The sequence below is a fragment of the Leucoraja erinacea genome, chromosome 19 (assembly GCF_028641065.1).
Source record: "Leucoraja erinacea ecotype New England chromosome 19, Leri_hhj_1, whole genome shotgun sequence".
In the NCBI taxonomy this organism is placed as follows: Eukaryota; Metazoa; Chordata; class Chondrichthyes; order Rajiformes; family Rajidae; genus Leucoraja; species Leucoraja erinaceus.
The window spans coordinates 8,643,952-8,657,235 of record NC_073395.1 but is presented as its reverse complement, the minus strand read 5'-3'; the positions used below and the strand labels follow the sequence as shown (position 1 = coordinate 8,657,235).

Genomic DNA, 13,284 nt, shown 5'->3' with positions numbered 1-13,284 from the left:
AATGAATGTCTTTCCTTCAATTGGAGAAATGATCATGTAAACCACCTTTCCTGCAGCACATGGAAATTCACCAACAGTTGTGGTCTGGAATATTAATAAAAAATTGTTGTCATTAAAATCAGAGAAATATCTATTTTCCTGTCATATGCTGCAAATGTTTTCACTTCACACAATGAAACTAATTTTGCAGGAAAAAGCCTTTCAGACATCGTAGGTGATTGTGTTGCTGCAATATTATTCCTCTCTATCTGCATTGTACATTTAGAATATGATGAAATAATCCTAATATTTAACTTCCATCTCTTTTTCTTTCCCAACTCTGCCCAATTATATTCCAGTAATTTTTTATTTTTTTTTTTTAAAACGAATCTAATATTTCTAAGGTGAAACTTCCTCACCAATTCATGAGGTGTTTCTGCTCCTAATGTCCATTTTGGTTCAGCTTAACTTAGCTTAGCATAGAGATGCAGTGCAGAAACAGGCCCTTCGGCCCATCGAGTCGGCGCCGAACAGCGATCCCCGTGCACTATCACCATCCGACACACTAGAGGCAATTTACAATTTTACCAAACCCAAGTAACGCTCAAACCTGTACATCTTTGGAGTGCGCGAGAACCGGCGGTCACGGGGAGAACGTAAAAACTCCATACAGACGGCACCCGTGGTCAGAATCGAACCTGGGTCTCTGGCGGTGTAAGGCAGTACCTCTAGTGCTGAAACCCCTTAGAAATTCATTGCATAACATATAGCCACAATAAGTGTTTGATCAGGTGTTAGATTAATTATGGTGAGCATTTCACAGGCCAATTGATGCAAAAGGCATTAAATACTGAAGATAGACACAAAATGTGGGAGTAACTCAGCGGGACAAGCAGCATCGCTGGAGGGAAGAAGTGGGTGACGTTTCGGGTCGAGACCATTCTTCCATTAAATACTGACATGCTGTTCATACTAAACAGGCTGCATAATTGAGAACGCAAGTCAGAAATAGGAGTAAGTCCTGCAGAGTTTCTTTGTAAAGCCACTGATTTTGGTCTACAGATCCATCAAGGTCAACACCTCACATGTAGAAATGAGTGGGTGTGGGTTGCCAATAAGACCAGAGTTTAGATTTATGACTATGTGATAATCTGAATATACCTAGAACAGTTCAGCTGCAAAGCCTCCAAATATCTAATTACTCTCATAGAAACATAGAAAATAAGTGCAGGAGTAGGCCATTCGGCCCTTCGAGCCTGCACTGCCATTCGATATGATCATGGCTGATCATCCAACTCAGTATCCTGTACCTGCCTTCTCTCCATACCCCCTGATCCCTTTAGCCACAAGGGCCACATCTAACTCCCTCTTAAATATAGCCAATGAACTGACCTCAACTACCTTCTGTGGCAGAGAATTCCACAGATTCACCACTCTCTGTGTGAAAAATGATTTTCTCATCTCGGTCCTAAAAGACTCCCCTCTTATCCTTAAACTGTGACCCCTAGTTCTGGACTTCCCCAACATCGGGAATAATCTTCCTGCATCTAGCCTGTCCAATCCCTTAAGAATTTTGTAAGTTTCTATAAGACCCCCCCCCCCTCAATCTTCTAAATTCTAGCGAGTACAAGCCGCTACAAGTGTGCCTTCAGGTAAATGAATCTTCCAGTTTTTGAATTATTCTCAAGATTCATGTTGCTATTCAGTCTCCAGGGATGTCGCCCTTCAAATTAACTATCTTATCATTAACCAATTTTAAAGCACATTTTTATAGACTATAATTATCATTGAGTTAATTTTTTGAAGTAAAAAAAATATACCCATGCAAACATAAATGTAATGCAATTTGTTTTAATCAAGTACAATCTGTTCCCTGGTGATTCAGTATTGGTGTAGCCTATTACATGGAAGTCTGTAGCAAGCCATGCTGAAGTCTGCCCTGACCCATGTTGTTTATTGCTGTTTAACTTTAAGACATCTCAATCCTTTTGTTACTCTCCTAGGTACTGTTTCCCTTTCGGAAGACCAGAAGGAGCACTCAAAGCCACCCTCTCGTTGCTAGAAAGGGTAGGTTCAAATTATCATGGAAAATGTAAATTCGATGTTTGTTTGCATGCTTTTTAGTTTTGTTTAATTCAGTTTGGTTTATTGTCACGTGTACCGATGCGTAGTGAAAAGCTTTTGTTGCCTGCTATCCAGTCAGCGGAAAGACTGCACATGATTACAGTCAAGCTGTACACACTCTACAGATGCAGGATAAGAGGCCTGTCCCACTTTCACGACCTAATTCACGACCTCTGCCGAGTTTGCCCTTGACTCGTACTCACAACATGGTCGTCATGTGGTCGTAGGTAGGTCGTAATGCTAGTCGTAGGTACTCGTGGCATCAAGTAGGTCGGGGCGTTTTTTCAACATGATGAAAAATGTCCACGAGTAAAAAAAGGTCGTGAATTAGGTTGTGAAATTGGGACGGCCCTTCAAGGGAGTAACGTTTAGTGCAAGGTAAAGTCCGATTAAGATAGTCCGCAGGTCTCCAATGAGGTAGATGGTAGCTCAGGACCGCTCTCTAGTTAGTGATAGGATGGTTCAGTTGCCTGATAACAGCTGGGAAGAAACTCTCCCTGAATTTGGAGGTGTGCGTTTTCACATTGCCAGAATTCTGATCCTTGCCATTGAGGGAGTGCAGCGTAGGTTCACAAGGTTAATCCCCAGGATGGCGGGACTGTCATATGAGGAAAGATTGGAGAGACTGGGCTTGTATTCACTGAAATTTAGAAGGGTGAGAGGAGATCTTATAGAAACATATACAAATATAAAAGGACTGGACAAGCTAGATGCAGGAAAAATGTTCCCAATGTTGGGGGAGTCCAGAACCAGGGCCACAGTCTAAGAATAAAGGGGAGGCCATTTAAAATTGAGATGAGAAAATACTTTTTCACCCAGAGAGTTGTGAATTTGTGGAATTCTATGCCATGGAAGGCAGTGGAGGCCAATTAACTGGATGAATTTAAAATAGAGTTTTAGAAACATAGAAAATAGGTGCAGGAGGAGGCTATTCGGCCCTTCGAGCCTGCACCGCCATTCATTGTGATAGAGCTCTAGGGGCCAGCGGAATCAAGGGATATGGAGAGAAGGCAGGCATGGGTTACTGATTGTGGATGATCAGCCATGCTCACAATGAATGGCGGTGCTGGCTTGAAGGGCCAAATGGCCTCCTCTTGCACCTATTTTCTATGTTTCAGCGCTGTATCTCTAAACTAAACCAAACTCCCTGCATGTGGCTATCCAAAAGCCTCTTAACACCACTATTGTATCCGCCTCCATTAACAGATGTGACAGCCTGTTCAGGGCACCCATCAGCCTCTTTGTAATAAAATCTTGTAATGCTCATCTCTATACGTTTTCCCCTCACATCTCCTTTAAACTTTGCCCCTCTCATCTTAAAGCCGTGCCCTCTAGTCTTTGACATTACCAATAATAAAACCTCACGTGATCTCACCCTTTTTGATTCAGGGACGTGTTGGATATAACTATCATGAAAATGCATGTCCTTCTTGACATGAGCTCACCTGCTGTTCTGTCCTGTATGAAACCTGTACTGCCTTATTGCTTATTGATTCAGCCAGCTGATATCTAGTAGTTAAGGGTCATTACACAACTTTAACTACAATCTTCAATTCCTTAAGTTCTTTAAAAGACCATGAAGTCTCGAAAGCCGGCATCTCTCATTCTCTAATCTTTTGTCATTGAAGCAGTTTCATTTTAATGAGAACGTTACTCCATTCCACTTACGATTGTCCCTGTCTTTCATTCAGCAGTTATGACCTTGTGCGTTTAGTTCTCAGCTCTGATTGACTGGCGATCCTGGTTCCATGACAGCGATCGTGACATCTAGACCAAATTGAATTTGTAGCTTTCGTTCTTTCATGGTTTTTCTTACACTTAATGCATCTGTAAAGAATTTTTGCTCGTGTTAAATATCCTGCTCTATAATTTGTTTTTGGTGAGAGATACAGCGCAGAAACAGGCCCATCGGCCCGCCACGTCCGCGCCGACCAGCGATCCCCGCACCATAACACTATCCTACGCACCCCAGTGACAATTTTACATTTATACCAAGCAAACCTGTACGGCTTTGGAGTGTGGGCAGTGGCGGTCTGGGTCTAAAGATATTGGTTGCCAGGAGACAAAGGGTGCCCACCCACAACTACAATGCTATCATTTAACAGGGGCCCACTTGCCATCACTTGCTATCACTTCATCAGGGGCCCACTTGCCATCACTTGCTATCACTTCATCAGGGGCCCACTTGCCATCGGGCAAGCTGACACTCTGGCCAGTCCGCCACTGAGTGTGGGAGGAAACCGAAGGACTCGGAGAAAACCCACGCAGGTCACGGGGGGAACGTACAAACTCCATACAGACGCTAAGCACCTGTGGTTCAGATCGAACCCAGGTCTCTGGCTGAAAAGCAGCAGCTTCACCGCTCGCCACTGTGCCAGTCATACCTTTCTTTAAATACAATTGATTGTTTCCTTTGATAAAGGTACTGATGAAAGACATAGCCACCCCAGTTCCACCTGAGGATGTCAAGAAAGTGGTGCGGAAGTGTCTGGAGAAGTCTGCTTTGATCAACTACTCTCATCTTTCGGAATATGCCAAAATAGAAGGTTGGTGTTTCTGATATAACTACCGCGTGCAGTCGAGAGGGAGAAACGGGTCCATTAAATGAACACTCTGTGACAGGCCTTTTCTCCCATTGAGCAAAACCCAGGCCACTGCAAATGCAAATGTCTCATTAAAATCCCAGCTGGTGAACTGTAGTATCTTCTATTCACAACTTTAATCTGCCTCATGGGGTTTACTTCCAGAGCTGAAACCCTTTCAACAGAGCTTTCCTCTTTTCCAGTCATTTGTGAAGACCTCGCTAAGTAACTTGTTCTTGTTATTTTACATGGCCTTACGTTATGGTCTTTTTAATCATTAATGCCTAATTTACATTCTCCTCTTTATCTTCCCTCTTTCTGCCACTTCAAGCAGCACATGGAAAAGACCCAGGTAAATGGAAGCCAGAATGCATCAATAGATGTATAGGGAGGAACTGCAGACGCTCGGTTAAACCCAAGATAGGCACAAAAAGCTGGAGTAACTCAGCGGGTCAGGCAGTGTCTCTGGAGAAAAGGAATAGGTGACGTTTCGGGTCGAGACCCCTTCTTCAGACCCGCTGAGTTACTCCAGCCTTTTGTCTCTATGCATCAATGGATGATTATACCTCCGAAGCAACTTCACTCAATATCTCCCAGATATTTCACCCGGATTGTATTTCAGCGTGTCTTTCTTTCAACTGAAGCAAGAATGTTATTAATATCTTGATGTCCCCAAATATAGAGGGCAGCATTTTGTGGAAAGATACCATGTACTTCTTGTTTTGGTTCCAGCAATATCCCCTAGCGAGTCCAGGATTTCCTTGCAAGTTCTCAAGGGTGTAGAAATCCCGAGCTTTTCAGAAGCTTTTCACTGTTCAATTTAGCAACTCGGAGAATCCAAAATGCCCACTCGGGGTCCGGCAGCAGCAAGCAAAACTGTGTCAGTTCCTCAGCGATTTAACTGGGTAATTCACCCGTTAGACTTGTGCAAGGTTACACACAAAGTGCTGGAGTAGGAAGGAATTGCAGATGCTGGTTTACACCGAGGATAGACACAAAATGCTGGAGTAGTTCAAAGGGTCAGGCAGCATCTCTGGAGATAATGGAGTGGTGATGTTTCGGGTCGGGACCTTTCTTCAGGCTGATTGTAGGAGGGGGTGGGAACTGGAAGCAAGAAAAGACCAGGAGAAATCAGTGCAGGCAACAAATGAATCCATGTGCAGGAATGAACTGCAGATGTTGGTTTAAACCGAAGATAGACACAAATAGCTGGAGTAACTCAGTGGGACAGGCAGCATCTTTGGAGAGAAGGAATGGGTGACATTTTGGGTCGAGACCCTTCTTCACACTCCATTAGGATAGTGCCCTGGTTAGATCTGGAAAATCTTGTTTTATTCCACTGCTGTTAGTGGACTAGAATAGTGGTAAGGTAGCAAGTTAGTGCTAATATATTTCAATTTTCTTAAAATTGATTTTGCGATACACGATTTGTTCATTAATGTTTTATTTTAATGTTGCTTTATTTTAATTTAATATTTTCATTCAGATTTTTTCAAATACTTTAATACATTTCAATTACTCTGCCTAATAATTTAAATTATATTTTCTTAAAATATAACAGTTAAGTCATTGATTAAGTCATCTATATAATTTTAAAACTAATTTGTCTGAAAGTTTTTAAATTATTTAAATTTTAAAATGATTAAATAATGTCACACGGGAGGTCTGGTCCCCCGACGTAACCCGTCCCCCCAACACAATATTCCACCACTCACCGTTCCCCAAACGCAACCCGTTCCCCCAAAGCAATATTCCACCACTCACCCATAGCCCCCAACTGCGCAGGGGCGGTTCATTTCCCCTTATCCCCCTGCACTTCCTCCTCTTCCACTTCATCCTCCCTCTTTTTAAAGTTCAAATAAAATAAAATAAAAGCACTTGCTGCTAGGACTTAAAAAAAATAAATCCAATTCCATTTCCCCTGCCTCCCCCAGCACTCCCTCCCCATCCTGTTCAACCTCCATCTACCAGGACTCAGTGTTCTGTGATTGTAACATTGTGACAAATGAGATTCCATTGTGACATCATAGCTGTAACTGCCATTGCAACTGCTGCTGCAGTGTTCAAGTCATTCTTTCCCAAACTGGATATTGTAAAGTTGAAAATGTGAATAACTTGTAAAATATAACATCAATCCGAACGAAACTTGATGAAAACACACCACAAGACAATTGTGAGCGCTATCGTGTTCCGTTTTGGCGTAATTTTCAGGATCTCACTCACACGCAGACATCCAAATAAACAAGATGAGAATTTTTGTAATATATAGAAAGGTTATTTACGGAGTTTGTACGTTCTTCTCGTGACCTGCGTGGGTTTTCACTGGGAGCTCAGGTTTCCTCCCACACTCCAAAGATTTGTAGGTTATTTGGCTTTGGTAAAATTTGGCTAATTGTCTCTAGTGTGTGTAGGATAGTGTTAGTGTGTGGGGATCGCTGGCTGACGTGGACTCGGTGGGCCGAAGGGCTAAAATATGCGTTGTTTCTCTAGAACTTAAACTAAGAAATAAAATTGAGTTTAAGGGTAATTTAAAAACTTTCCAAATAGCAGCTTCCTCACAATAGATTTCACTAAAATGAACATTTACATTTTGAGAAGGAATTACATATTTTGTGGTCCATAAGTAAAGAGGTGTGCATTTATCAATACTTTCACTTTAGACTTTTAGGGATACTATGTAGGAACATCCCACCAAGTCCGTGCCGACCAGCGATCAGCCGGTACACTAGCACTATCTTGCACACTAGAGACATTTTACAATTTTACCAAAGCCAATTACCACAAACCTGTATGTCTTTGGAGTGTGGGAGGAATCCGGAGCACCCGGAGAAAACCCACGCAGTCACATGGAAAACATACAAACTCAGTACAGACAGCAGCCGCAGTGCGCATTTGTACTATCAGTGAACATAGAACATAAAACAGTACAGCACAGGAACAGGCACTTTGGCCCACAATGTCTGAGCCGAACATGATGCTAAGATTATCCTTTTTCTGCCTGCACATAATCTCTCTGCCTCCATTCCCTTAACATCCATGTACCTCTAAAAAAGGCATCTTAAACGCCACTACCATATCTGCCTTCACCACCATCCCCCGGCAACGTATTCCAGGCACTCACCACCCTCTGTGTAAAAAAACATGCCCCGCACATCTCCGTTAAACTTCTGCCCCTCTCACCTAAAGCTGTGCCCTTCGATGCTTGCTATTTTCATCGTGGGAAAAAAGACTGTGACTGTCTACCCTATCCCTGCCACTCATCATTTCACAACACAGGAAATCTGTCTGGGCCATTGTAGAAGGATTGATAGTGGTCCTAATATTAACACAAGATTAATGCTGCAAGTGAAACACATCTAGATAATTCATTTGTAAACAGGATGCTCTGAGACGACATGTATAATTGAACAAAATCTACAGAGATTTAACAGCTAGGCATATTAACGACATCTCATGAGATCTACAAGGTGGAACGCACTGGGGCTAAAAATAGTAAATGCGAATCCATAATGAAAAGTAATTTGTTCCATAATGTGGAATAGGAAAATGATTTATGTGTGCTAATTGGCCAAAGCCAAAAATGTTATCAAATGATGTTAATTATTATCAAAGCAAATAAGAGCTTTGTGTATTAATGAGTGTTAGCTCACACTCTGATCCATTAGTGAGATTCAACTCATAACTTTCATTTCCTTTCAATAGCTTGCTACTTAACAGGTTTGTGCAATGTTGCTTTGCACACTGTTTCAACTCCCTCATCAGCGTGCTTAGTTTAAACAGGTTCACTCATCTTCTTCTTCTGCTTGCGTGAGGCGTGCACAGCCTAAAGTTGGAGGACAACTTGTTCTATTTAATTTATTTGTTTGTGCACGTCCGGTTGATTGCATTAGTCAAAACAGGTTGACACAGTGAAGGTCGCATTCTCACACCCCAACAGGTTCATTCAAGGTATTCCACATAGGAATTTTGACCACATTAAGTTCAACATCTACAAAAATAAAAACGGTTTGAAAAAAACATTTTTTTCCTAGTTTATCGCAAAGTATAAAATGCACCGAAATTGGTTCAAATAAAAAGATGCTAGGAATAATGCAAATGATAGACACAAAAAGCTAGCGTAGCTCGGCAGGACAGGCAGCATCTCTGGAGAGAAGGAATGGGTGACATTTCGGGTCGAGACCTTTCTAGTCCACCCAAAATGTCACCCGTTTCGTCTGAAGAAGGGTCTCAACCCGAAACGTACCCATTCCTTCTCTCCAGATACTGCCTGTCCCACTGAGTTACTCCAGCATTTTGTGTCTATGTTCGGTTTAAACCAGCATCTGCAGTTCCTTCCTACACATTAAAAGTAGTGCATATTGTCATCAAGCTGATAGTTTGGTTCCTTCTTTAATAAGAGGCATCTTTATTTCCCCCCACCCTACAGGGTGCTTTACAGCATTCATTTACCCCCATGGGGAATGAGCATTTGATAATTGTCTAGGATTTTACTCTTTTCATTATAATGACCTATTTGCGACAGTTACTCAGACTTGCTCTCCAACCCCCACTCAACATTTCCAGAGCAGGAACTCACCATGTTGGAAGTCTGAGGGGTGCAAGCACAATGCCATGGCTCCAGTTCATCTGAACGGCAAATTATTTTGCCACTTAAACCCAATTCATGTTCATTAGGCCATTGGGCCCATCAAGTCTACTCCGCAATTCAATCATGGCTGATCTATCTCTCCCTCCTAACCCCATTCTCCTGCCTTCTCCCCATAACCTGCCAGAGGTTTAGATTGGTTTATCACTGTCCTCTGAGGACCATTTTAGCCCAGAGTTCCCAGTGGCAGACCCCCTCACATCAAGTTCCCACACACAAAGTGCTACAGTGTGGAAACAGACCCTTCGGCCCAATTTGCCCACAATGGCCAACATGTCCCAGCTACAGTAGTCCCACCTGCTTGCTCTTGGCCCATATCCCTCCAAACCTGTCTGATCCATGTACCTGCCTAACTGTTTCTTAAACATTGGGATAGTCCCTGCCTGAACTACCTTCGCTGGCAAAAGTTAAAAATACTATTCCTTCCAAGAATATCCCGTGCCCAAAATATCGAGTCTTTCATGTCATCCAAATTCAGTAGCTCTTAGGGAAGTTTCTGAAGCACAAGCGACACGAGTAGCTGCCTTATAACAACAGGGACCCGGGTTCCATCCTGACCGCGGGTTCTGACTACGGAGTTTGTACGTTCTGCCCGTGACCTGCGTGGGTTTTCTCCGGAATCTCTGGTTTCCTCCCGCACTCCAAAGACGTTGCGGGTTTGTAGGTTAATTAGCTTGGTATAATTATAAGTTGCCCCTGGTGTGTGTAGGATAGCGTTAGTGTGCGGGGATCGCTGGTCGGCACGGACTCGATGGGCCGAAGGGCCTGTTTCCACGGGGTATCACTAAACTAAACGTCATCATCCAATAGCCGTGGGTCCAATCAATATGGCACGGATATCATAAAATGTAAAGAGGGTGGGATGTAGAACACCGTAAGGTATGTTCACACTCCATTCCGTATTGCGAATAGGATGATTCATATAACATATGTCTCTGCTGAGAACTGTTTCCCATTGACAGCCCCCTTTAACACGCCAGTCAGACAGGAGTGGTTTTGAACCCACAGTGTGGTCCCGCTGAATGCATTGAGGATTTCTGAAAAGTAATGCTATCTTTGTACTTACTCCAAGGTTGATCATTTGCACCAGCCACTTGAGCCTCGCTCTCTCCAGTTTATCGATTCAGCTGCACCTTTTCAATGCTCCTGCAGCCTTGCTATGTGGCCTGACTGGCCTGTTGTTCACTACCGGTCACCCATTTGCACGTTTAAGTGCTTTCCCCCCCCCCCCATTATTTTGTCCAATGCTTGTTTCACAATAATTGAACAGCTCTGTTGAGACTTGCATTTCCATTACTACAACTGTTCAAAGTGCCCTTTAACCAACACTCCCATTATACTGCCAACGCTGTTAATTGAACTGCCTGAGCTGCCTGGAGCCAGTGGTCTCAGTGCAGTTCAGCGGCGTGCATTCTTTTAAGATATTGTGCGTTTATGCTTCATTGCTTTCCTTTGCATCAGCCTCTTCATTATTCTATTACATGGTTGTCGTTTGTTCTCTCTCCCTCGTTCTTTTTTTTATTTTTTATGTACACATTAAAACCCCATCTTCCTCGCCGGAACATCACAGTGCTGTCACCCAAGTCAAAGCAGTTTCCCTGGCAGCTTTTGCCAGCCCAAAAGCAGACCAGCGCGGCCTATCTGAAGCAAAGTGGCATTTCCAGGCAAAACACAAGTACCGTACTCATTTCCTTTTTCTCTCCAGCAACCTTTGGCAATGTAGTTGACGTAGGGTGTAGTTGATCTGCGTGGCTTCTGCATGTTGGGATTATCTTAATTAAGCATTAAAGATCTTTCCTCCTATCCTGTTGCGTGACAGAAAACGCCCTTGTGTGAGGCAAGTGCCAAGGCTTTCTTTCCCTTCCGTTATTTCATTGCCACATCGCCCCAAGGAGATCTCTTAAAATCAATTGTTGTTTGAGATGACGTCTCGTTTCCCTATTGTTGTGCAGCGGTAGAGTTGCAGCCTTACGGCGCCAGAGACTCAGGTTCGATTCTGACTACCGGTGCCTGTATGTACGTTCTCCCCATGACCTGCGTGGGTGTTCTTCGGGTGCTCCGGTTTCCTCCCACGCTCCAAAGACGTGCAGGTTTGTAGGTTAATTGGCTTGGGTAAAGATTGTAAATTGTCCCCAGTGTGTAAGCATACTGCCAGCGTATGGGTGATCGCTGGTCGGCTCGGCATCGGTGGGCCAAAGGGCGCTGTGTCTCTAAACTAAACAAAGATCGGCCCAAAGAGGGCTCCACTACAGCGGTCTTCCCACACAGAGCAGTTTCTGGGGATTAGATTTTTAAAAGGTTAGTGTTAACAAGCTGGCAATTGGCAAAGATAATTGGGTTTTAAACCTATTGCTAATGATGATAAAATGAAGATTAGTGTCAGATTTGTAACAGCCTCACTAGAGTGTGCCTTTTGGGAGCTTAGTATTACTCATATCATAACCAAGGTCAGTGCTTATTTCATAGCTCATCTTAATGGGTTCTATGCATCTGTCTAGCAGTAGTAGTTTTGCACAGCAAAGATAGATGCCTCTCAGACTCTCGGCATAGCTGTTCCGAGAGACTGTGAACGAAAGCTGCCAGATATGAAGAAGCACAAAGGCTATTAACTGGCAAGAACAAAATGAAATGAAAGCTTATGCTAAACATAACATTGTTAGTCATGTCAGAGAATAAACATTGCTCGATTAACTAACAGTCTGACTGGTTAAGAACCAAAGAGTGTGTTTTCCTCAGTTGCATTGAAAAATAAACCGGTTTCCCCCCGCTTTATTCACATCAGTAGTTTATTCAAGAATCAAAATCACACCATAAAAAATGATTACAAATGCAAATCTTTGATCAATTGAACAATTTATTGTTTACATCAAATTATCTTGAGGTATAATATTTTAAAATGACTTGGTTGTATGGAGAGACAATGGTATGGAAATTTTTATGTCAAGTTTAGAGATACAGCATGGAGACAGTCTGTTCCTCTCACCGAGTCCATGCTGAACATTGACCATTTTACACTAGTTCTATGTTATCCTTCGTTCCCCTCCACTCCCTCCAGGCTAGAGGCAATTTTACAGAGGCTAATAAGTTTAGTTTAGTGTAGAGATGCATGGAAATAGGGCCTTCGGCTCACCGAGTCAATGCCGACCAGCGATCCCCGCACACGAACACTATCCTACACACACTAGGGACAATTTACAATTATACCAAGCCAATTCACCTCCAAACCCGTACATTGTTGCAGTGTGGGAGGAAACCGCAGCTCCCGAAAAAAACCCACGCGGGTCACAAGAGAACGCCCAAACTCTGTACAGACAGTAACCGTAGTCAGGATCGAACCCGGGTTTCTTGCGCTGTAAGGCAGCAACTCTATGGCTGTGCTATCGTGCTGCCCTGTGAGCAATTAATCATCGAACATGCATGTCTTTGGGATGTGGGAGAAAACTGAAATGCACGGATGAAACCCACGCGGTCACAGGCCCAGACAGCACCTGAGGTCAGGATCGAACCTGCGTCTTTGGCACTGTGAGGCAACAGCTCCACCAGTTGCACCACTGTGCCGCCAAGTTGAGCCTGACATTGGAAAACAAAGATCACAAGCTGCAGGTCAAAGTGCTGAAACAGGCACAGTAGTGTGAACAGCAATAGACTCTTATTTTATATTAAATTATTCCGAGGCCCAAATCCAATCTAACATAACGGGTGGAGTCACCCGACTTTACAGAAATTATGCATTAATCGCTTAGCTGTTTTTAGGTTAACTGGCCTCCTTAAAATTGTTCTTAGTGTGTGGGGAGTGGATGCAAAAACGGGATACCATAGACCTAGTGTGAACGGGTGTCTGTGGTCGGCATGGACTCGGTGGGCCGAAGGGCATGTTTGCACGCTGCATCTCTGAATTAAACTAATGAAAACTAAACTAATCAACAGTAAAAGATGCTAGTGCAGATCAATGCA

At 43.3% G+C, this 13,284-nt stretch overlaps 1 protein-coding gene across 7 annotated transcripts in view; it reads left to right on the top strand.

The window, feature by feature from the left end:
- cadps2 (Ca++-dependent secretion activator 2) overlaps nucleotides 1-13,284 on the top strand; it is a 371,627-nt gene that overhangs the window by 247,450 nt on the left and 110,893 nt on the right. For 4 of the 7 annotated variants that reach the window (XM_055650236.1, XM_055650235.1, XM_055650234.1 and 1 more), the window contains exons 15-16: nucleotides 1,983-2,046; nucleotides 4,526-4,649. In XM_055650236.1, the coding sequence (XP_055506211.1) occupies nucleotides 1,983-2,046; nucleotides 4,526-4,649 (188 nt within the window). Of the gene's footprint in view, nucleotides 1-1,982; nucleotides 2,047-4,525; nucleotides 4,650-5,016; nucleotides 5,038-13,284 lie in introns of all 7 variants that reach the window. The other 3 variants (XM_055650231.1, XM_055650233.1, XM_055650230.1) reach the window with 1 other exon arrangement.